This window comes from Melospiza georgiana, chromosome 8 (genome assembly GCF_028018845.1).
Source record: "Melospiza georgiana isolate bMelGeo1 chromosome 8, bMelGeo1.pri, whole genome shotgun sequence".
In the NCBI taxonomy this organism is placed as follows: domain Eukaryota; kingdom Metazoa; phylum Chordata; class Aves; order Passeriformes; family Passerellidae; genus Melospiza; species Melospiza georgiana.
The window spans coordinates 7,518,435-7,543,692 of NC_080437.1; the positions used below are offsets into that span (position 1 = coordinate 7,518,435).

General features: G+C 40.5%; 2 protein-coding genes across 2 annotated transcripts in view; one reads left to right on the forward strand and one right to left on the reverse strand.

The window, feature by feature from the left end:
* Nucleotides 1–240: 240 nt before the first annotated feature.
* TFAM (transcription factor A, mitochondrial) lies at nucleotides 241–6,924 on the forward strand. The gene is made up of 6 exons (XM_058029181.1): nucleotides 241–523; nucleotides 1,627–1,697; nucleotides 2,644–2,793; nucleotides 4,148–4,243; nucleotides 5,042–5,098; nucleotides 6,005–6,924. Exons 1-6 carry the CDS (start codon nucleotides 241–243, stop codon nucleotides 6,221–6,223), a joined length of 876 nt encoding a protein of 291 aa, XP_057885164.1. The 3' UTR covers nucleotides 6,224–6,924.
* Nucleotides 6,925–12,461: 5,537 nt separating this feature from the next.
* REEP3 (receptor accessory protein 3) overlaps nucleotides 12,462–25,258 on the reverse strand; it is a 37,013-nt gene continuing 24,216 nt past the window's right edge. The window contains exons 6-8 of the mRNA XM_058029576.1: nucleotides 19,712–19,859; nucleotides 17,158–17,309; nucleotides 12,462–16,412 (exon numbers count right to left, since the gene is read on the reverse strand). Coding sequence (XP_057885559.1) covers nucleotides 16,356–16,412; nucleotides 17,158–17,309; nucleotides 19,712–19,859 — 357 coding nt within the window. The 3' untranslated portion in view covers nucleotides 12,462–16,355. The remainder of the gene's footprint in view (nucleotides 16,413–17,157; nucleotides 17,310–19,711; nucleotides 19,860–25,258) is intronic.

Below are 25,258 nucleotides of genomic sequence, written 5' to 3' on the forward strand. Positions count from 1 at the left end.
GGGTCACCTCGAGTCGATGTCACCTCGCGGCGGTGTCACCTCGCGGCGGTGTCACCTCGTGGAGGGGTGACCTTGTGCCGGTGTCACCTTGTGCCGGTGTCACCTTATGCCGGTGTCACCTTGTGCGGGCGTCACCCCGTGCCGCTGTCACCGTGTGGGGCCGCCCCTCACGTGGGGCCCCGCCCCTCACGCCGCCGTCCCAGGGTGCCGCGCGCTGGCGCGCATGCGCGGCGGGCCGGCATGGCGGCGGCAGCGGCCTTGCTGGGCCGGGCCGCGGGCCTGGGCCTGGGCCTGGTCGCGGCCGCGGGCGGGCGGCGGCTCCTCCGCTGCGGGGCGGGAGCGGCGCTGCGAGAGCGGGGCACCGGCGCCCTTCTCGGCGCTGCCGTCCTGTGCCGGCCCGGTGGCGCGGCGGAGCGCTGCCTGTCGCGGGGGACCAGCTCGAATCCGCGCCCGAAGCGGCCGCTCACCGCCTATTTTCGTTTCGTGATGGACAACCGGCCGGCCTTCAAGGAAAAGAACCCAGGTACGAGCTGGAGGGGCGGCGGGCCCGCGCTTGGCGCTGGTGGGAGCCGGGGCTCCGCTGCCGCCGCCCCCGAGCGGGTGAGCCGGAGCTGCCCGAGCAGCTTTAGCTCGTCCCCAAAGTTGCTATTTCTTTGCAAAGCCGAGCTTTTGGAACGAGCTGAAGTGCTGGTCTCAAACACCCCGCCCGTGTGTTTATCCGAGCCACTCCCCGGGTCAGCCCAGCGCGGTCATGCTCCTTGCCTGCACGTGCTTCATAAGTCAAAATAATGAACATGAGTATGTAACTTTAAAAATACTCAGTGAAATACCTCGCCTAGGTAATACATTGTAACAATGATTTATGATTCTGAATTATGTTTTGGACTCTATGTATTTGAAGTATATTTTTTGCTGATATTATGAGCTGTGTGATTTTATTTTGAGGCTTAGTAATTGAAAAATTGCAGGTACTGGGTTGCATCATTGTATATAGAAGAAGAACTTAAAGTATTTAGAGGAAAATTATTTCCTATGAATATGTTTGATGTACCATCAAAAACTTCACTTACAGGCAATGCAGTGACTTGCTAGAGAGCTCCAGAATAGAAAGATAAGCTGGTTTTGAAATACTGTTGAAGGTTAAAATGTTTAAGTAAGTCTGTTCATATTGGGCAAATCCTGAGGAAGATTTAAGTAAGGAAAACCATTTGATGCCCTGTTTAGCTCACCAGTTCAAGAGTTCACACTCTCATATAGAATTGGAAATTTTACTTTTGGTTTCTTCCCCGCTACAACCTCCAAATTCAGACTATCTTGCATTGTACAGAAAAGTACCCAGCTCAAAAGACAAAAAATGTGAAATTGTTGTAAAATAACAGTTGCTGCCTTGAAATGGTGCTTCAGTTTATTACTTCGTGTTGTGTTCCAGGTGAGCAGTGGCTCTTTCCCATCCCCCAAATATTGCAGTGCCCTTTAACTGCCACAGTGAGTTAGTTTTATGAAAGATAAAAAAGCATTTGTACAGGAAGATGATACCTGTGACAGCTTTCCTTGGGAAAAGTTGAAGGAGCTTACTAAAGATACAATGTTGATCTTGATTTCTGAGCTTCCTCTTTTAACCTACAGAGGCCAGCAACACAGAACTGGTTAAAAAATTGGCAAGTGCATGGAAGGAGTTACCAGCATCACAGAAACAGGTAAGGTTCTATTTCCCTGAGAACTTTGAACTCTATAGGTGGTGGAGTTTTATTTGTTTGGTGTCTTGTGTTTTTTTTATTCAGTCTGGTGGGGTTGGTTGGTTGGTTGGTTTGTTTTTAAGGAGCTTGAAAAAGCACCTGTGTACAAAGGTCCACTGTCCCTGGTGGCCAATAGCAGGTGCCACTTGGAGCTGGCTGGCCTTGGCTCCATCAGGCTCCTCACAGAGCCATCCCTGTGCCCCCCTGGCCACCAGAATCTTGCCATGCAAACACAATACTGGAGGATACTTTGCTGCTTGTACATGACCTTGGCTTTAAGAGTTTGAGTCTGTTGCCAGAGAAATGACACAGCTCTCACTCCATGTGGCTGTGGCCTGCAAACCAATTCTTTCTCCTTTTTGAATGGCAATATTGTATGACATGTACAGTGCAAGTTTTGTAAAGTTGTTCTGATCTTATGTATATGGCAGGTGAAACCTCACTTATTTCTGATGAAAGGACCAAACTTCTTTTGCTTCATGTAAATTTCTTTAAGAGTCATCAAATTAAGTCAGAAGTAATGAAGTTTTCTCTGAGTGGCAATTTCAAGGGATAACATAAAGCAACTCTAGGACTTGTTGCTGGATTTAAATGCCATTTATAGCAAAGTAATGATTGTTCTTCCTTGACTGCAGTTAGCAATTAGAGGCAGTCAGGAACTAAATTCCATTTCCTAAAGGAGATATTTAGTAGACCTAAGTTGCTCCCATATCCCTTTTGGACTTCTCACTCTGTGTACCTTTCCCTTCTCTGAAATGTGGGACAGGGAATCAAACATGAAAATCTGATGTTCTGGTGTAAATTTTTCAGTCTGTAATTTTAGAAGTGTTAGCTTGTCTAATGATCATGTTCTTCTGACTGAAAGCATGTAGCTGAAGTTTAAGGCTGCTGGTGGTTTGTGCTGCAGGTTTATGAGGAAGCAAGGAAGACAGACTGGAAGAGATATGGGGAGCAGCTGGCTGCTTACAAAGCACAGCTGACCCCAGCCCAGGCTGCAGCTCTGAAAGAGGAAAGGAGAAAACAGCTGGCAAGGAGAAGATCAATCAGGGCAAAAAGAGTAAGTATTTTGAAGTTCAGCTCTCTTTTCTCTCAAGGAGTCTGAACCCTGTTTGTCTAATATACAAAGCAGAGTTGAAGCATGTTTTACAAAGACAAAAGCAATTCAGAATAGAAAAAAACACAAAACATACATAAACCCCCCCAAAATGCCATGGACTAAAATAATTCCTGGTGTCAGCAGCTAGTTTAGTGGCTTTGCCATGCTTGAAGAGCACAGAACTAGCAAGGATCTTTGTGCTTAGAGGTAGCTTCTCTATGCTTTTTTTCTCCCTATTTCCAGAGCTACCAGAGAAAGGATAGGCACTAAAAGACATTTGGACCAGCAGCACTTTCTCCTGGTGGGAAGACATCCAGAAATGGCTTTTCACAAAGACTGTTACCTCATTAGGCCCTACAAGGTAGCAGCTGTTTGAAGTAGCCTTTTTGCCTTGCTTTTTTGGGCTCTGCCACTGTGTAGCTCTGCTGTGACATCTGTTTGTGTCCTTTACTAGCATATTTATAGGCACCACCTTCCCTCTCCCTTTTGGCTGCTTTATGTATAAATCCTTAGAGACAGAACCATCTGCAACAGTACAATATTGTGGTTTGTCTGGAAAGGTCAAAGGGGTTATGTATTGCTTATTTATTTCTGTGAATTAAACTGTGACATTGCCCTAATTGGCAAAAGCACAAGAAGTTTGGTTTAAAAGACCCCTTCTTAAATGGAATTTGTAATCTTCATGATTTTGCTGATGATTTTTAAAGGATGGCACCACAAGGAATTCAGTTGGCATATCTAATACCTAAGCAAATGTTAACTTACAGCACCTAGGCTCCAGTGGGAATGTCAGGACTGGAGAAAACAGAAGTGTAATTGCATCTCTAACTTGCTGTACTTCATTCTCTAGCCATCATCCCTGTAGGCAAAGCATTCTGATCACAGAAACACAGCTCTCTTCCACCTTGTCACCTCCCACAGATCAGTGTGTGCCCTCTCTCTGCACACAGGCAGCATTTCACTCCAGAAACTGGAGCCTTACTGAAGAATAATAGAAAATCTGTCATCATGACTTGCTTGCAGAGTTGAATTTAGTAGCACTCTGGTTTCTGGAAGACTTAGCTGAAGTAAGAATCAGTTTTAAACGCTTTTTCAACAACTTGTTGAAAACTCAAGTTGTTAGCTTTTTGTAGTTTAACATTAGTCTTGAAAAGCACTAAGAGCATCTTGACATACAGTTCTGTTTACAGAATAAAACACCAAAGAAAGAATTTGTGTTTGATTTTTGCATAAAATATAAAGATAAATACTGAGTTTAGTTTTGGAACAAATGCATGCTTGGTAGACGGAATAACTTCTCTTGTTGTTTTTAAAGGAATTGAATCAGCTTGGAAAACCTAAAAGAGCTCGTAGCGGCTTTAACATCTTCCTGTCAGAAAATTTTCAAGAAAGTGAGGGAAATTCACCTGTGGTAAGCCAGGAAAGATTCTTTTTCTAAAATATATCCATTGTATTCAGAAAAATCTAGTTTAAATTCTGTCATTTTCAGAGATACTATCTGGGTGCTGCATTGCTTAGGTTATTTTTTTTTAAGCTGTGGCCATCTGGCTGTACTGCTAGCATGGCCTGTATAAAAAATGCTGTAAGGGTATACAGACTTAGAACATTTGTGCTGTTTTTTCCACCTCAGTGTTACAGACTTTACCTGTTCCTTTTGTAAGGAGAGAATTATTCTTTTCTTTGTTTTGATGTAGAAATAGAGTTTTTCCAAGAGCTGTGGTGGTGTGCTCCTGTTCTGGCAGTTTGTTGTACCCTCCTATAGTTCAGCTGGTGTCATGGAAATACAAGAGTTCCTCAGCAAACCCACAAGTTCTGCACTGAGCTGTTCTGTGGGGTAGTTTAAGTTACACTGGTGGATTCTAGCAGTGGAGGTGCTGCAGACCCACCCTGTGTGCCTCATGTGCTTCTTACCCTACACATTTAGTCAGTGAGTCAGGATGGTGGATGTGGTTTGTTCCTCAGTTTTCTATGTACAAGGAGGTTTCTCCAGTCAGCTGAGGCCTGCACTGTAACTGTGGCTCAGATGATGCCCAGAAGCTTGATTTGAACTCTGTAGTTTATTATTTATTTAGATTAAAAGGGTAAATAAGGGGAAGCAAGCTTTTGGGCTTTTTTGCATTGGTTTATGCTTGACTTTCACTCATGCAGTGTTCATCTGGAGCTCTCTGAAGTCAGTCTACTCATGTATTGCATGTTCTGTATCCCCTAGGCAAAGCTGAAGAAACTGTTTGATACGTGGAAAAAAATGTCTGCTGCCCAAAAGCAGGTATGTCAGAGGATTTGGATGAGGCTCTGATCTCATCAAAATTAAAAACTTGACTCAAAATTTATATATTCATACAAAATCCTGAACTCAGTTGCTCAAATTATACTACTGAGCAAAATACTCCAAGATCTTTATGCATCTTGAAAAAGATTGTCATTACCTCTATTCCAGTAGTGACCATTTAATTCATAGTGCTGTTGAAATGTGAGTCAGTGGGATAGGATAGAAGTTTGGTTTGCCTTAAAGTGGATGTTAAGTAACACCTAGAAAAGAGGTGGAATAATATGCAAAAATTTGATTTTTTTTATAGTAATCTATAATATATTTTTATATATATATTTAATATCTCTATATATAATATAAACACCAGCATAAGAATTTGCTGCTCATGGAAAGACTTCTTACAAGGGAAAGTAACAGAAACTCACAAGTGATGTGCACAGGGTAATTTATTAACTTTGGTTGTGTGGGAGATCATGTTCTGCCAGTTTTCTGAGTGTAGTGAACTATGAACCTGTAGATGAGCAAATAAGAAGTGGAGGGGTGCTTTACTGAAATCCAAACTAAACCTTGAAATAACTCCACAGCAGTATCTATTCCTGTGCCTCACTTAGTCTAGCTGTCTCAAACTAGTGCTCAAATAAAAAAGCCTTAACTGTTAGTAGTAGTACTGAATAAATTTATTCTTTGGGAATGGCCAGCTGCTGACATAACTGCAATTTAGTGCTAAAGCTTTGTATTTTTCTGCAAGTTTGATTTTTTTGGTTATTTTTTTCAACTAGCTGGGGTAAGAAACAAATACCTGGGCTGTTCACTGCACAGGTGTTGTTCTAAGTCACCTTTGTGTGTGGCATTTTTCCAGAAAAAGCCCCTTGTGTAACTTCTTGGTACCTTCTTTTCTTTCAGCCATACTTGCAGCTTGCTCAGGATGATAAGGTTCGGTATGAGAATGAAATGAAATCATGGGAAGCAAAAATGATTGAGCTGGGACGTGAGGACCTGGTGCGTTCCAGAAGGCAAAGGTTGAAAAAGAAACCAGCTGAAACTGCAAAGCAAACTGAAACAGCCAAAGCCAAAGCTTCCTCAAGTGGAAAAAAGGCAAAATTAAAAAAATCTGAAGAATAGAAAATCCCCTTTGGTTGTCTTATTTCTGTCCTGCTGTGTTAATGCTGCAGTCAGCATTAGCACTGAATGTGGAAAGCCCATGAAGGGCCTTGGGGAAGGTGATCAGGTAAGAGAGGAGTTACTGTCTCCCAGAACTGACTGAAATAATCACTGCAGGTGTAGCCTGAACTGTAGAATAGCAATTAACTAATCAAGCTGTGAATTCTGATAGCCACTGACAGCAGCAGTGCTCTCCAGTAACGGTTGATAATATCCAGCTTTTATAAGGTATTTTTTAATGAAAAATAAAAAATACTTTTTTGTTTATGAAAGAAAGGATATTCTGCAATGTTACCATCTAAATTCTGTAAATAAGAGCTGCAATCTGAGTTAACACTGCTGTGTTGTATTCCCTCCATGTTACTGCTAGTGAGATGTTCTACATTTCATCAGGCACAAGAAATATAAAATGCTAGCTTTTATTTTATGCATCTGTCTTTTTGTACTTGTTGATCTGTGTATGCCACTTCTGTTGCATTTAAAAACCATGTGAGTTTTGTATGAACGTACCTTTATTGATTTTGATTTTCTGGTTTTGCTTAGATACATACACACATTTTTGTCTTGCTGTTGTCACATTTGGGACAACCTAGAAGGAAAAGAAGTATGTGAACTGTTTGGACTTTCAGTTTTGGTGTAATAAATACAGGTATTTTGAAGAAGTGGTTGGTTTCTTTTTTGGGGTTTCTCTATCTTAGTTGAAGTCCCATAGGTATTTTGAGGAATTTATTTTTAGAATGCAGGCCAACTTTTTCAGTGTTTGGTGGAGCTCATCTGTTCTGAGTGACCCACAGAGTAATCATGGAACTCCAGAAAGGGTTGGGTTGGAAGGGACCCTCAGGATCACATGGTTCCCACATCCCTCCCAGAGGAAGTGATGCCACTCACTGAATCAGGTGGCTCAGGGCCCCATGGAGCCTGACCCTGGACACTGTGCCCTAAAAAGGGGCATTTTCCTCAAACCCTTTATGTTTGATCAGTCTGTCATTGCCCTGGGCTTGACTGCAGAGATAAATTGGAAGCAATTAGAGACAAGCTCTGAGTGCCAGTGCAAACCAGTTGGAGATAATCATTCAGTGCTCATAGAATCAGAATAGCCTGAGTTGAAGGACCCAGCAGGATCATGAAGTCTACCTCCTGGTGGCCCTGTAGAGGACACCCCAGGAATCCCCCCTGTGCCTGACTGTTGTCCAAACACTTCTTGAATACCAACAGGCTTGGTACTGTGACCACTGCCCTGGGAGCCTGTTCAGTACCTGAGCAGCCTTTATTTTCTCTGGCACTCTTAACAGAGATATCCATCCTGCAACCTAACTTAACTTTCATTACTTTGAAGGATCTCAGTATTTTTAGTATTTGGGGAAGTAATTCTACTTCATCAGAAACAGAACACCATAGAGGAAAATAGATAATGCACAACTTTATGATGCCCTCAGGCTTTGTATTCTGTGACAACAGGAAGAGAGGTGGGTTTTTTAGTGTAGCCTTTAACAGAACTTCTATCAAGAGCAGATCTATCTAAAAAAACTAAATCAGAAGAGCTTTGTTCAATCTGTGCTGTATGCCAGACATTCCTTGTATGCCTCTGCAGGCAACCTACAACACTAATTCTTTTATTTCTTCTGCAGCTTTAACTACTCATCAGGAACATAGAGGTGTGTAACTTCTTATTTTAAAAGAACATTCTCTAATAAAACACAGGCCAGACAAAGCTAGCACTTAATTCCTTACATGCTGAAGGAGTTTATAATCATTATTATGATAGTGCCAGTGTAGGAATTCAAAACAGGAGCACCCAGCACTAGGAACAGGCACAAGGAACCTCAAAAGCAGAACATGCTAAAAAGGTAATTCCAAGCGCTCGCATTTATTTCCCTTCGCATGCATCTCATGGAAAGAAACTCTAAAATCCCCCTAGGATGACTTCCAGAAGTTCTGGAGTGCTGAAGCCCTGTCTTGGCAAGAGGCAGTGCTACTGGCAGATGCTCCAGCTCACAGCCTCTGGGAGGCTTTCCTTCCCTTCCCCAAGCAGATTTGTTATCAAATTTGCTTGGGCAGCTGGCACACAGCTGGTCACCCCAGCTGTAACAGCACTTAGAAACACAAACTTGTCTTTTGGGTAACCCTGACTTTCTGCTTCATTTAGCATTCCTTTAACACTCATGCACAATATCATTTTAATCTTGTTTGGTTCACAAACCCATAAAGAAAAATGTCATCCTCATTTTTGCCACTCACTCAAACTATGACAAGAAAAAGTAATTTAATTACTGCGTAGTTTTTCTTATCATTAGAATGGATGTGAACCACTTACAAAGGAGGAGGAAGAAGAGCACTCCTGGCATTTCCTTGAGACAGTGTTCTCATTTAACAAGACCCTTTGTTTGCAAATGCAGCTGGAAAACAAAACACCAGGACAGGAGTAACCCACTCCTGAAGATGCTTAGGTAAAGTGGCCTCCCCTACCCCCTGAACAAAAAGGAAAATATTTTTTATTTGGACTACATAGTTAGGTAATGTGTGCAATACTGTGCTCCAGTAGAGACAGCCATAGCAAAATCAGTTTTTTTTCACCTCCCACTAATACTCCCTGGCCTCTGTGCTGCTCAGCACACTGACACCAACCAGTTTCAGTGCTGCTCCACTCCCAGAGAAATGCTCATACAGGTCACTGACAGAGCAGTGTTTGAGTAGGGTGGCCCAGGGGCAGGCAGGAAAGAGATGTTTTCCATGTAGAATACTTAAGAAAATCCTTTTAACAATCTTACCTGACATACACACTGGTTTCCTGCCCAGTTTATCTGACAAAGGGCCAAATGTGATATTTCCAATGAGCATTCCAGCAAAAACAAAGGGATGATGCAAGGCTTAATCTCGAGGCTTCTTGTTCAATTAGGTATCATTATTAAAAAAAGAAAACAATTCTTATTAAAAGTATGCCCTTCCCCCAGTAATAAAAACTATCAAAACTATTCTCTTATCATTTCCCACTTCTTGTTTTATGTCCCATTAAAGTTTTATTCAAAGTTTGATAGGTAAGCCAACAGTAGTGATATTCTTTCCTCCATAAGAGATTCTAACATGTTTCAGCCAGGAAATTTCATTGTAATTAATTACAATTGTTCCATGTGGTAAGCAACATCAGCTGCCCCCAAATCCCAAGCTTTGGCAAGGCAGCTTATCTTGGGCTGTTAAAACAAGGACCTGTGAAAAGCAGAGCTATTTCACCACTAAACCAGCACACTTATTTCAATGAGTAGCTACTAAGATTTCTTCACTAAGAAGTTCAATGCACAATCATTACTGCAGTACTTCGAGAGTTAACACTGTGCTTTCTGAACAATAAGTGATCCCTGGGGCCTTCCCTCACCACACACATGTTGAACTCTTGAAGAGAACCAGAAAGGGATTACAGCAAAATGTCTTGGTGCATAAAAATGCTCAGAACTAGTTATGGGCTACCCACTGGTATTTCGGTATCTTATCGTGCACATGCATTTATAATAAAAGTTACAAATAAATTTTAAGTTTCTTTATAAAATATATTTTCTACCTCATCCAAAATCTAAACTGAGGCAGCACAACCACAAGTCAAAGAGAAGAAAATTAACTGAGAGTGGATTAAAAATACTATTTCCCAACAGGGCAAGGCACACAGACAGCTTGTACAGTGATTAGTTCCTGAAGCAGAACATAAGAACCACTGGGGAGTTTTTTTAAGAACACTCCCTGCAAAACCAGAACAGAACTGAGTAAAGTTCCATTAAGTTTAATCTCCATCAACAAAATAAAGGAAATAAACTCTACAGAAGCAGCCCTTGCAGGGCAGAACAAGAGAAAAGATTGCTTTCACAAACTGGTACTTTTGCTGCTCAGTGGCTGCATGTCTGTGCTTTAGCAAGTCTGATACAGTGATCTGTGAAGAACATAACTTGTAAAAGAATACAGCTATCTACTTTATTTGCACAAAGGGAGCTTGTTAAAAATTCTTCAGAATTAACTGTAACTTGCCAACAAAGATGTTGCCAAGGAGAGAGGGGGCTGCCAAGAGAGGAGGTTGGTCCAGGCAGGACTTTGGGGGATGCAGCCACATCTCTGCAGCAAACTGGCACTCCAAGGGGAGCTGCAAGAGACAGCCCAGAGAAAAGCACAACAGCTTGGCAGTTGTTCCATCATGGTTTGAACAAGGGAGCAGCTTTCCTTCTTCCATGGCCTCTATTTTAAGAGAACCATTGTTTTACATCAAGATTTAATCTAGACTGGATAATTTCAGGCCTCTACCAAAGGTTTATTTTGCTCAGTAGCCTTCCCCAAAGGCCAGGAGATTGTCCTGCCAATTCAATGATCAATCTGAACTACTATAAATGCTCTCTTGACCCAGGGGCTTGCAGAGTAACACCTAAAAGCTCCACATCCTGTGAACAGCACAAGAAAGTCCCTTCAAGTTAGCAAGAATAGAGACATAAACCATCATTAATTAAACCTGGCAAAAATGGGTTTGACCAAAGCACAGTGAGTGGCTGCTGGTACAGTTCCCTCAACACTAACACACATGGTTATGGCTGCATTTTGCCTAGCATTACATTTGTTTACAATCACACTAACTTTATACAGGGTTTTAGATTTGCTTTGGGGCTTTTTAAAAAAGTCTTCCTCCTCAGCCATACAAAGAAATTCTGTTGTTTAAGGCAGTAAGGTAGGATGACTTTCCCTCAGTTTTCTTAGTTCATTTTCACTAAAATGAGTAGAAAGATTGACTGGGGTTGTGCAGCTCCCTGAGGAAGCAGTGAGTGCCACACAACATAGTGAGTGTTGTACACAGGGAAAGATGTGAGGGTCAAAGGGCTGCTTACCTTGGAACTGCTGCAGCCTGAAAAAAAATGAACTTTCTAAATAGTTTCTTAGCTTCCCCATCCATGTAGCCACTGTACATTAGCAGACAGCAGTGAAATCCTACATTTTGAATTCCTTGTAGTCCCTGCTCCAGCTGCTTTCATAATTCCTATCCTAATGCAAACAGAGCAATCTGCTGCTGAAGTTTGGCAAAGGCAGGCAGACACAAGACAGGCTCCCATTCTGTTCCTGAATACATCTACAGAAAGGAGGAAAATAATTTTGGAAGTCTATTGATTTCACAATATGTATTAGATTTCCCATCATATTCCACCATTTGTTTTCCCATACTAGTGGGGAAAATACACAATGTCTCAGAACTTCAAAAACCCCCAAAACCAAAAAACCAAACAACAAAACTCCCCAAAAGACCTGTCACCATTGCTGCTGCTGAATATTTAACATTTTAACCCAAGATACACATACCAGCACTAGTTTTGAATATTCAGATTATTCCCTGAGAGGGTCTTACCAGCGTCATATTAAAAAGCAGGAAGGCAGCTTTTAGCCCACATTCAGGAGTGCTCTCACTACCTGCTAAATGTCAGCTGAAGAAATAAAGGAAAAGAAGTCAGCATTGCTTTCTGACATCCACAATTTCTTGGCAGGGTGCTTGTACTGCATGAACTTTTCTGACATCAGAAACTGAATCACTGCAAGTTCCCCTAAGAGTCAGTCTGTGCTTCTGGGATGGATTTTCACAATGCTTAAAAATTATTTCTTGCTATTGTCTTTTAAATCTTTCTCCTCAATATCAAGAAATTCTTTTATTTGAGGAAGTAAGCCAGGAAACTTGCAAACAAGGCCCAGAAAATGTGGTTACTGAGGATTTTGCTTGGGTTTTGGTAGGGGTGTTAACAGATGACTCAAAAGGAGGTTTGAAAAAGCAAAGGGCCAAATTCATCTATGCATCTCCTCCCCTGGATTACCAGAAGAACTCTGACTAGGGAATGCAAAACAAAATCAGTTTGATGTCCAGCAGTTCCCCAGGAAGTTACACTCTTTTGGGACACTGAGCATCTCAATTTTGATTTACTCTGAACCATACATCTAATCAAACCAGGTGACACCACAGCATGTTCAAGTTGCCTTTAGCAGGGTACATCTCATTTCAGCCTAAATTAGCTTCAGACTTCATGGCAGAACCTCAAGGGCAGTTTAGTCATACTTTGAAGAGTTTTTCAAGTTTCTCCAAAGTTCAGCTAGGTTGTTTTTGGTGCTTGAACCATTACAATAAGTAACAGAACACAGATTACACAGTGACTAGTTTGTTAATAGTAATTCAGGTAATAAAATACCCACTGCATCTTGCTCAAAGCAGCATTTATTAAAGTCAGCATCAAGCTAAGTCAATGCATAATGAAGTTTCCATCCTACAAATATGTAAACAAGTTGACAGCAAGTTATTATTACAATATAAAAATTAAAGCTTACATTGCATTTTTTTAAAGCTACTATCTTCAGTCCAAATGTATATTCTCTGGTTTGTAGCATTTAAAAATACAAGTTCTTGAAAAATGTTAAAGTATTGCCTTTGCACATACATTTTTGTAGAAAAAGTACTTAAAAATACCAACTTCCCATTAATAAAAGCAACACCAAAAATAAAACACATTTTTGTCATGAACAGCACATTGAATGTGTCCAGCATTTTCTTCACCATTCTCTTTTACCAAGTTATCTTCTATTTCAAAATTCATTATACTTTGCAAAATGTCTGTTGGATGTTATTCACTTACTTTCACACACCAAAGGAATTAGCAATATTGGCAATTACATTGCAATCCAAGTCCAGCCTAAGCTCACTTGCATCTGAGGCCACCAATGTAATCCTCATCTCAGACTGGCTATTTTAACAAGCACAGCAGGCTCTTGCTAAGAAAGCTGAGTCAGTTCAGACATATTTTGGAAAGGCTTGAAACCTTGATATGATTTAAACAGAAAAACATATTCTCTTTTAAAGCACTTTTAAACCCCAAGTCTTTGTTTGACTACAGTCAAATTAGCAGTCCTGATGGTGGCAGTCAGTCAGTTCTCAGGAAACACTTTGTTCAGAAGATTAGATAATTTGACATCAACTACATTTTACATTCCAAATCCAAAAAGAATGTTAAACATCGATTTTTAACATTTTTTTCAAGAATTTTCCTGGCAAGAGCTAGACAGATGACTTGTGCAGTTGCTAAGGCAAAAAATGCTTGAAAATTCCCTGTAACCAAAGTTAAAAGACTTTTAGTATTTTAGAAAGCTAAAACCAAAGTTAAAAGACTTTTAGTAGTGTTTCAAAACCTAAGTAAACTAAACTCAACAAGGAGAGAGAACTATGTATCACTGGGATAAAAGCTGATCATGCCACTGTGCCCTGACAAGCACCACCTAACAATGAACAGTAAGAAGAAAAAATGAAGATAATCCAGTGAACCAGTTTGAGGATGAATTCAAAGATCAAAATCACGCTGGCAAGAAAACATTTGTATAGTTGGCTATTAGACTGAAGAAAACAGCTAGGAAAATATTGAAGGTTTGATCATGTAAGACAGTTACCTGAAAGAAAAGAAGCACATTTATATGCAAACAGTAATGAATAAGAATAATACTGCCAGCTTTCCTAATTCCATGCAAGTTCCAGGAAAAGGAGGATTTATTTAGCCTTTATCACTACTGAGTTAGTAAGTCAAGTCTGCCAGAAGTTGCAGCCTCAGGTACATAGAGACACATAGAGCAACTTCCTGACAGGAGTGTGGTAGAGCCTGAAACACTTCAATGATCTCTAGCCCTAGAAATGTGTTAAAAACATAAAACAACCCCCAAAACAGGATCTACATGAACCTGTACAGGAATTGTAATTCTGATAAAAATGGCTTACTCTACTCCTTCATGCAGGATTATGATTTGTACAAAGATGATCATTTTTTTTGCCATGCTTGCTGGTAAAACAAGCATGATTAGTTACAGCAAAATGTGTCAGCAAGTTTTCAACTCTACAGTAAGAGTTAGAGATTCCATCCCAGGCCCAGGTCAGTCTACTATTCAGAGAGGGGTGAGATGCAAATACAAGAGCTTAGGGTTCCTTAGTGTCTTACACACAGACAAACCTCAGGGAAACAGAGGAGAAGCACAAACATTCCTGGGGCAGAAGTCCCACACTCCAGGGGAGGTTGCTTTTGTGATCACTCCTTGCCCACAGCTCCTTAGAAAAGCTGGATAACAAGGTACAGGTTTGGTTAGGGGATGGGATTTTAACACTGTACTCATTTGGGAGACAGCAGCCCTCCTGTCTTCTTGTTCCTGTGTTTCTGAGTGAAGTTTTACAGGTTTTAGCTTTTAATCACACGTGGCCTGCTGGGACTTCTCCCTAAAGCACTGAGGTTCCTCAGAGATGCTGAAGTGCTGTTGTACTTGAGCACAGCTTTGCACAGGGCTTGCAGACACTTCCCACAGCCAGGGAGGAACAACACCAACACAGACCAGCTGCATTTGTACCCACAGAACTCAAGCCCTGGCTGAAGCACACAGAAAACCACTCTGAATGCTGCAGACCAGCAGTGAATTGCTATGGCTGTAACAGAAGAAGAACTGCCCAAGCCTCAGGAATATATTTAAAATCTCTGCTGGAGACTTGCAGATGACTGTCAATACCTGGGGAAAGGCCTAAGGATTGAAGTCAGAGATCCCAGGATAAGAGGAATTCCATGCCATTTCCTCTTTGAGGGAAGTAACAAGGTCTGTCCCAAAGATACATAATAAAATACTATCTGCAAAAAGTGGCGGCTTCTCCCTGAATCCACAGTAGAAATATAGTCACACAGCAAACTAAAGTCAGCCTAATTCTCAGAACTGCAGAAAATAGTACCAAAGGTGACCTAAAAAAAGTAATTTTGACAAGTCACTGCATATTGAAAGACATTTCAAAATTAATCTCTGTGCAGATATGCCATGGGATTCTAGGTTATAAAATGACTGACTAAATCAACTAGACTTTCAGAAGAAAAGCTATTTATATGCAAATATTTTAGTAATAACTTCAGCAATAAAAGAAAGTACTACACAGGCCATTTTAGAATCCACATATGGTATGAAATATACACTCCTACATGTTCTGAAGTACACATATATATAAATATATTTGTTCTTAAAGCAATGTAGAGCAAAACTAAACCAGGGCCTGACTAAGCTCATACATACCTTGATGGCAGCACGACTTTAACACACAGCTCATGGGCTGATCAGATCCCTGAGGCAGATCACTGGAATTGCTACAAGTTCTACTTACCACAATTTTAACCAAAAACTGATTTAAATCATGTTACATCTCTTTAGATGGAGGAAGACAGACACAAACAAAACAACCCCACAAACAAAAAAACCCCCAAACCCCCCCAAAAAAACCACACACAGAGACAAAACCCACACAGCCCTATTATACATAGAAAGGCACCTGATAATATTGTTAGTAGCAAATATCTACAGCATCCTAAGTGTACTTAAGGAATCAAGATAAATTTTAAGAAGATCATAAAATACAAGAAATGCTGGCATTCAAAATGTAACTCTAACCTATCTAGCAAGTCACTAAAATGACATGTGCAGTTGTAAATCATTAAGAGTGTGCAAAACTACAGAGTTTTGCATAAAGTGCTATATGTACCCCCAGTTTGCTAAGCTTGGCAATATGATGCAAGATGATGATGTTAAGGATGTATCCAACCTATCTCACCTTTCCTTTTTCTTTCCCACCATCATCCACTGTCCTTTCAACTGTACATTTAAAAATTACACAAAGGCCTTTTCAGGAATTGTAGTTCGGAAAAATATTTCAAGTATATCTATCTTTCAATGTAAACTTGGGGACAGTATGGTTCAATTCTCACAAGCTCTAGATACTTAAACCTTCTGCTAATTTAACTGGAGTTGCAATTATTTCTATCTGTCCAATAGCTCTGGAAAAGAGTATTTCCCATTCCTCGTTTAACTCCTATTTAAGGAGTGCTGAAATTCATGCTGTAGCTTGTCCAGACTTAAATCTAAACAATTCTAGAAAAACAGAGTAATACTTGATCTGATCACTTGGGTTCACAAAAACAAGTCCTACCCTATCTGTTCATACAGACTCATTTTAGGAATTGTACACAGATCTTTAACACTTGAATTCAAGTTACTATAGTACAGCAGTTTCTCTGGCAGGCATTGTGCAGTACACTTAAAAGTATACAGCAGGTCTCTTCTTTACTCTGTATTTCAGTGATCCATATCGTATCTGGGGGGAAAAATAAAATTATAACAAAGAGTTGAGTCACACCAAGCAGAACTATGATTCAACTGCCCACTAATTTTATTTTGCAAATGTCTTTCAGTGTGCTTTGGACACCCCAGCTTCACTAAGAGAATCTGCCTATGACTAAATAACAAAGTTTCAACAGAATTGGGCAAGAAGAATAAGTATCATCTGTTTTCCTGGAATGACCCAAAAGCTTCTATGAGATTTCACAGAGATTTATCCTGAAGTATCTTTAAATTTTGTGATGCATGCACATATAAAGTGCATTGAATGCAAACTGGGATCTTCTCTTTGTACATCATAGAGAGTCAGGCCATGTGTCTACAGGAACTAAAAAATTCTGAATATTCTTTATTAAACAGGAGGTGTTTAAGTGTGCACAACATGGAAATTATAATATTGCTATCCATAACCCTTCCAAGGTGAGCAGCTCCTGAAACTGGCCTCAGTGGTGTCAGAATTAGCATTGCAAGCACAGAGTCTGTTTCATGTCCTCTCCCCTGCTCCTTGCTTAGTTCATTTCATTCATGGATTTCCCCTAAACACTCCAAACTACAAAAGCTCCAAGCCTAGATATTGTTATCACATACTTCCTTCCCCATTTAGCATTCCAGAACCCAGTTATTGCTGACAACTTCTCCAGGATTAAAAATCAATGTCTGCACTATGAAAAATGCCAATATAGGCTGAAGAAACAAACTCCATTAACCAGGATTATACTTGCCTCTTTACGGCCTTTAATCGTTTTCACCGATTTCATACTCTGAGTTCTTCGAAGGCCTCTCTGAGCACACATTTCATCCTCTGAATGTGTCCCTTCCATCTCTTCATCTGTTTTATCATCTCCAGGATTTTTTTCAAGTGGAGTTTTATAACCTTTAAGAAAATAATTAAAAAAAAGTAGCTGTAACTTTTTGATTTCCAAGAGAGCCGTGATTTTCATCTTTACCACACATGATTTATCCTTTTAAATGATGTGCTCATTTCAAAACAGAAACATCAACTCTGCCACAAGTTTGGTGCTTCTAATCCTGCCACGTGGTTCCACAGGTGTGAAATGCAGTGATTCTTCATTAGTCAAAACTGGAACCACAAGTCTGCTGACATCTTCTGCTTTACACTAAACTGCAAAAGCCTTAGTGGTCATCTTAACAAGTACTCAAGATTTTTGGATATAATCCCCATGAGAGGGAGGTTACACTTACATAAACATTTAAAGGTCCCTTTAACACAAACCATTCCATGACTTTCATTCATAGGATCCCTCTTCATACTCTCATCCTCCTGCATTTCTAACACCAAAGCTCCTTTCAGATCAGTAACACACCCAAGTATTGTTAAGGGTTGTTAACATCCTGCAAAACCAGGACCAAGATTATTACCTGAGACTCTCACTAGAGGGCACAAACTGCTTAAAAACTCACCCTGAAAAGCTCCTTGGGGTCCAACAGCCCCGAATCCCCATCGCAGACCTATCACAAAGCTCCCAAATCCACTCTGGTTCCTTCTTCTGCAAAACTCTCTTTTTATCCCAGAATCTACAGGCTGTAACACTCAGGAACACCTTTTGGACTCCAAACCAAACTGTATTAATGACCTATGTACATTTCATCTTAAGCCAATGTTTTATTTAGGCTTAGCTAATTTTTTTCCTCAGTGTTTTTTCCCTAGAACTTAGAATCACATCATCTATTCCACAGCTACTTGAGGCAGACATTCTGCTGTTCTCTTCTGCCATTTCAGAGGTAACACATCTCTGCTTCCAGTATAGTTTCAATTCATACTTTTCAACACAAAAGATTTCAATCACATCTGTTTCTCTGTTTCAGGCTAGCAGTGTTTGCAGTGACACCAATACTTCTTATCTCTGTTTGTAACATGTGATGCATCAGCATCCCATCAGAGCATTCCCTTTTTCACTGCCAGCTCAGCACCACCCTATGATCCATGTCCTGCAATTTGCAGAGAACTCCCAGCTCAGACCACAAAAAATAAGATTTTGCTAAGCACAGCAGAATATTGCTACACAGTGTTCCTAAATCTATGTGCACTTTTGATCTTTTTTAAGTTCATAATGCTGCAGAAAATTCAAAGTAAACATGAGAGGTGTATGTTAGATATCAGACCAGCAGCAGAAACAATTAATTAAATTCAACTAGCTGTAAGAAAGCTTTTTGACATTTAAGATTGAATCTTACAGTCAGTGATTATTTATATAGTATAAATTGAAGCATTAAAAAAAAAAATTTAGAGCATTTTCAAGCTATTTCAGCTAGGTGGGTAATGCTGTGTGAGTGAGGAACAGACCCTGCACAACAGCTGCAGTGACACCATCTCTAGTGCAGCTCTTCATGAATTCTTGGCTTTCTCTGCAGCCAGCAGCTCCAGTTCACACTGCCCTGCACAGGATACCTTCTGGAAACAATGTGCAATTCAGCTTAGCTCCCTTCAGCTGGCCACCTATTCCTTACAAACTTCATGGGCTACCACATATCCATGGAATCCCTTGGACCCCACAAACACTACTCCTCCCCAAAACAGAGGGATAAGAAGGAAGGACAGGCTTAGGTGAAAAGAAATAGCCCAGATCTACTTCTTTTGTGGGAAATATCAGCTCCTTGACATCACAGCCTTGCCATTTAAAAAGGTGTAGGTACCAGGCTTCCAGCAAAACCTTCCTTCAAACATGACAAGCTCAAGAGCAAAGTGATGATGACAATAACAGTTCATGTAATATAATAATGAAACAATAGTATCTCTGAACAAAACCATATATTGGTGACCACACATCATCTTTCATCAGTCCATTATGAAAACTTGATGCCTTTATTATTCCTATCACCATAAGCAATTTTACATTTTGATCTATTACTACAAGCCTGGTGAATTAATTTCTATTAATTTTCTCTTCTATTTACTCAGCTCCCATATGTTTTCACGTTTAACTTCTTGTACATTTGTCACAGAAACTCCACTTAATCACATAATGTTTGACTTCCAATTAGGTTTTACTTTGGTGATAAATTCTCGTTGCCAATTGGCAAGGACAGGAGCAATGAATACAGTATGATTACACTGAGAGTGGCTGTGAGAAGAAAGTAATTCAGGAAGGATTTCTTAACTGTCATAATTTACTTTGCTTGAGTGTACTCTGTTTAAGTGTATTGGAATTCTTTGAGGCCTTTTCCATTTAGAAATTGGGTGAATGTGTTTCTGCTATTCCCCTTTTGCTTTGGGAGAATTGTTCTTTTAGGTAGGGAAGAAAAAAAGATACATACCTGAAGATTCACTTGTAGAGGCTCTGGTTTTCTTCTTAGCTTCTGGCAATGTCTGATAAGCTCTCTGTCCAACAGGCTCATCTCCTTGTATAGTAGTCAAATCATGCATACTGAAACTTCTCAGTTTCTCAGTTATTGCACCTTGGCTCTGAAATACAACAACAATATCTTTGGAATCCAGGCAGAGGTTTAACTTTGCTGCTCAGCTTGGGTTAAGATGTATAAGCCCATGCTTCCTTGCTGCACAACAAAACCCATTGAACAGACACACGCAGTTGCTTTACACTTTTAAAAGTATTGCTTTTACCCACATTGCTCCCAGGTGACAAAGTTACACAAGCTGGCAGCTTAATTACAAATGCTGCATTTCAACCCTTTCATCTGAGCAAATAAAGGCTGAGGGTAAGTGTTTAAAAGAAACACACATCAGAAATGTTCACTTCAAACATGGCAGTTCAAGGTAGCATGACAGTAACACTTCCACTTTAAAGAGTATGGTTGAAGATAGTTTTCTGCCATTATATATTCCACAAATTTGAATAAGGTTAAGGCGAAAAGTGTTAAAAATACACTCTGTAACATTAACTCAAATAACTGAGAAACTGGCAGCAAAACTGGCAGCACTATAAAAGCAGCTCCAGTTGACAGAAACTTGAAACCACAAACCAAAGAGGTCCTGCCTGGACTCCAGACTAGCAGTCCTCTTACTAATACAGCTTTACTGACATAATACCAACCCCAAATCTAACCCCACACAGGAGAATAGTTAATCACACATCAAGTATTCCTTCTCCAACTGTCTTCCCTTTTTTTCCATATGGAACATATGGAAGTTTCCCTGTTGGAAAGAAAGGTCATCCAGCAGCTCTTTCATCTTACATCAGATGATGTTATTATTAAAGCATTAAAGATTAATTTATTGCATAAGCAACTAAAAGAATAAGACCACGAGAACAAGTACTCAAAGTCATGTTAAAATAACACTTAATTCTTCCATCTCTGGCATAAGGCAAAAAATAACCATTTCAGGGAAAGGTTGACAAGCCCGTGCATGAACTGCACTTCAAGCAAGTGTTAAAGACTTGGTTTCATTCTTACAAATGAAGCTTTTAAGTAAAATTCTTCATTTGACCAGCATGCTAGCTAGCAGGAGCAGAAACCTGGGTACAATTCCATTCACCTTTCTCTGCAACAGCACCAGCAGAAGGCAATTCTGGCACTGCTGGCCACAGCCATTTGCTCCCACTCTCATGACAACTGTTTTTGCAGTTGGTAGACCAGCACACTGAATTAGTCCACGTTAAAAATAGCCATGTGAAGTGAACAGACAGTTGAATTAAAGTTCCTGAAGCTTGTGTGGGTACCAAAAGGCAGGGGGAAAAGTGCCTGAAACCTAATATTAATTTTCTGATGACTAGTTATTAGTACAGCATATAAAATTAAGACAGTGGACAGTATTCTACTCAAGCACAACAAACCTATGATAATTCTTACCCAATCATTGTCACCAAACAACAAAGAAAAGGTTTCTTGTGAGAGAAGCAGAAGCCTTAACTTTTCTATCTCTTCCTACATACTGGTAGGATGACTCAGTTCTCACAAACTGAAGTACAGCTTGCCTTTGAGTTAAAGTGCACTACAAACACTGCACAGTGTCTGTATTAAAGATTGTAAAAATCCCAAAGTCAAATTTATCCCCCAAAATGGCTCATTTGAGGCAGGTCTCCTAAAGTCTCTCTTAAGGCAGGAAAAATCCTGCCCTTCCACTACTGCACTGAAAAGCATTTGAAGTAAACTACATCAGGAACCAGCTGTGCCTGAGACCTTTATGAGGACATGGAGAAGAGAACTGCAGAAAGAACTGCTGCTTTTGACAAGTAACAGCTTACAGTGAATATATCACTCTGCTATAAGATACAAGAGTGTTCATCAGACTGTGTCCAATGCTTTAAGAGGTGGAACAGGACTCAAGTCTCAGTCACTGAACACTGAAATATTTTACTGAATATGTAAAATGGACCTAGCTGGTTCTCAGCAGAATCCATACAAATTCAGTACAATTCCACTCACCAAGAGTGAACAGACTCTACTTAAAACAGTGACAGAAGCTGGTTTTGGCCAGCAGCAAAGTATAGAAAGACACACTTGTTTAACAGCTGCCCAGCAAGTTCATTCATCATGTGATATACTACAAAAAGACATTTGGAAATTGTATAGAATAATGCAATAAGGATTATAACAACTAACATATTAAGCATTCACATTACAAGCCTATATTTCTTATTCCACTGTGGACAGAGGACTAGATCCAAGCTAGGAACATTCAGCCCTATTTTCCAGTGCAGCTTTTGGATACAAAATTTTGTTTTTCAAAGGAGGAAAAAAAAGTCAAGTATGTGCCATAAAATAACACTGTGCCCCTAACCAAACTGCATGGTTCAGCTGGAGCTCCTGTGGAGCACTGCCTCACTCAGGGAGCACAGCAGGGATTTATACAATGGCCCCTTCATTCCAAAACTACTTGCCAAGATGGAAAGTTTTACTCAAGTTACACACAGAAAACATTGAGAAGTTTGAAGGGATATATACACAAATAAAAGATGCAGCACACATGCCTGGGAGTCACAGTAGAATGGGAGCTGTGCTGTGCTGGACAGTCCCCATCACACATGGCACCAATCCTATGCAGCTACTCCCTAGAGGGCCCCCAGTCCCTGTCCCACACCTGGAACATCCAGTCTAGCCAAATCAAGTCTGATTTCTACTTGAACTCCACTGCATGGACACTGAAGGACAAATTCCAAGGTGTTCTGTGGGAGTGTGCACAGCACTGCACTCACACTGCATTTAAGACTTCAGAAGATTCTTCCACCCCCATGCCCAAAACCAGCAGTTAATTGCTTTCTGCTGAAACAAAGCATTCTGTGTAGATCTGGATTACTATCAGCTCAGGATGAAAGTCTGGCAGAAAAATATTAAATTCCTTCCTACTGCAGGAAATGTGAGAGTAACATTCCCATTTAGAATAATAATGCTTCAAGAGCTTTACTATTTTGTTTGAAAGGTCAAAGAGTTACAGCTTGAAAGCAACATGTTTGCCCTAAAAGCAGAGCAATTCAGGCGTAGGTGGAGCTGAAGAGGATCTCCTGCCTCCACTGCCATGCCCTGGATGTGGCAGCAGCCATCACCTCTCCCCAGATACTGCTCAGGAGAAGGTGGCAGAGCAGTTATCACTGGTGGCCCATCACATCACCAGTCCCTGCCAGGAAGGAAGGAATACACCAGGCTGCACTCAGCCCAGAGGCTGGGAACTAAACTGCAGCCCAAAAGATTGAAACACATACATTTACAATTAGAGTGCCAGGGATAAAGAAAATAAATCACATAACTTCAGCACTAAAATTTCTAAGTAGGCAAACACTGAAGAGAGATGAAGTCTGTGTGTTGTCTTAAACAAAATGCAAGTCCTAAAGAATGATTTTTCTTCATTATTCAATAGCATTTCCTAAAACATACTAAACATGTTTTAGAGTCCACACACATTAGCAGTAACCAATGTGAGACACCAATTAAAGTCATAATATCTTTCTAAATCAATTATTTGAAATAAATACAGCCCATTTAAGGGTCTCCTTTCAAGACTACTCAGCCTCTAGTAAGCTATTAGTCTCATCAGCTGACCCTCATATATGAAATGCCATTTTCCATTGTGTTATTGAGCATGTACTTTTATGGAAGTGGCTGTAAACAAACCCCACACTGTGAGCCTCAGGGACTCTGCTGTTCAATGGCACTTGCAGCCCTCAGGGGGCAGGATCACTGACTGGAGCTGCCTGCCTGCCTTGGACAGGTTCCCAATGCATGCAGCACCCACATTCTCAGCTGTTCTCTCCCTGATCCCATCCAAGCTGACAGGGAATGACTCCTGCTCCCTCTGAGCCTGCCCAGGGACTGCTGTCCCGTGAATGACCCCTGCAGCACGCCAGGCAGCCCAGCAGGGAGGAGGATGACAGCACTGCTGCTCCCCAGAGAGATGCTGGCTGTGTGCCACAGCTGGCTGCAGCACAGCTGAGTGGGGATAAGGGGAAGGGTGAGCAAGGCCAGGAGAAAAACACTCCAGCAGCAAAAAGGCAGCAGACTCAGGATGACCAGAAGGCATTCAGGAAACACAGCCCTGTGACAGTGTTCACAGGGGTCTTAGGATGAGAGAAGACATGAGGATTTGACTCCATGTTTTAGAAGGCTTGAATTATTTTATTATATATATTACATTAAAACTACACTAAAAGAAGAGAATAAAGGATTTCATCATAGAAAAAGAATGATAACAAAGGCTTGTGACTGACCAGGACAGTCCAGACAGCCAGACTGTGATTGGCCATTAATTAGAAACAACCACATGAGACCAATCACGGATGCATCTGCTGCATTCCACAGCAGCAGATAATCAATGTTTACATTTTGTTCCTGAGGCCTCTCAGCTCCTCAGGAGAAAAAATCCTAAGGAAAGGATTTTTCATAAAACATGTCTGTGACACAGCCCTCAAAACATATTATCACCATCACTTTACAAATGAACACTGTTGTGTGACCTCATAAAGAGGAACAGAGTATTTCACAGCTTAAGTAGCAGTTTCCCTGCTCAGAAAATAAGGACACCAGGTTTCACTAGTAGCTCAAGAAATCTGAATTCATGGGTTGGCTGAAATTGAAACATAGAGGAAACCATCATCTCAGAAGACCTGAAAAGCAGATGCATCACTGGAACTTAAATGTTGTGGATATAATTTCCCCAAATCCATAAACTACTGAGCCTATTAAGGCATCTTGTTTCTGATTCTTTTACTAATAAAAATTTCCTTCAGTATAAAGAAAAAAATTTAACACAGACTATCTTTCATCTCTAAATCTCCAGAAATCAGGATTTTACAAATATTTGTTTTCTGACATGCTAATTTAACACCATTTATTTTGCCAATGTATGGTACTTAGGAGGTTTTGAAACACTACATTTTATATGAACAGTGGCTAACTACTACCAGCTAAAAATATCAATATGAGAATGCAAGCTATAAGCCACTACTCCTGCCAAATACATTTCAATTTAACTATAGGGGAGCAGGTTTAAATCTATGTCAAATTTCAGCAGACTGACCTGTCTGGCTGCTCCAACCTCCCTAACAGAGCCAACAATGGTAATCCCCTATTCCTGTGACAACCCTTGAAGAAAATCACTCTCTCCCACATTTGATATTCCAAATATTTCAGCAAGTTTCCAATCCATTTTAACATCCTCCTAAAGTCAGCAAAAGCAGTTTTCTTGGACACTTTAGTGTCTTTTGACATAGGTTTAACCTTGCACACATGTTTAGCCTCTCCCCCTCTCCTAATTTGAGATTTGCTATGTCAGAATAAGCATGTGTGCTCTATTAAAAAAAATAATAGTGATGAAAGTGTGCCCTCTTTCCCATCAAGACTGATCTCACTACTACAGTTCTGTTGCTGAAATCCTATAGCATGCTCCACCAGCTCCTGGTGAAGGGATAA

What these genes read in the sequence shown, in the direction of transcription:
- TFAM (XM_058029181.1), top strand. Translation starts at nt 241, where the DNA reads ATGGCGGCGGCAGCGGCCTTGCTGGGCCGGGCCGCGGGCCTGGGCCTG. An exon ending in TACCAGCATCACAGAAACAG is followed by an intron (nt 1,698 to 2,643) that starts GTAAGGTTCTAT and finishes TTTGTGCTGCAG; the next exon opens with GTTTATGAGGAAGCAAGGAA. An exon ending in GATCAATCAGGGCAAAAAGA is followed by an intron (nt 2,794 to 4,147) that starts GTAAGTATTTTG and finishes TTGTTTTTAAAG; the next exon opens with GAATTGAATCAGCTTGGAAA.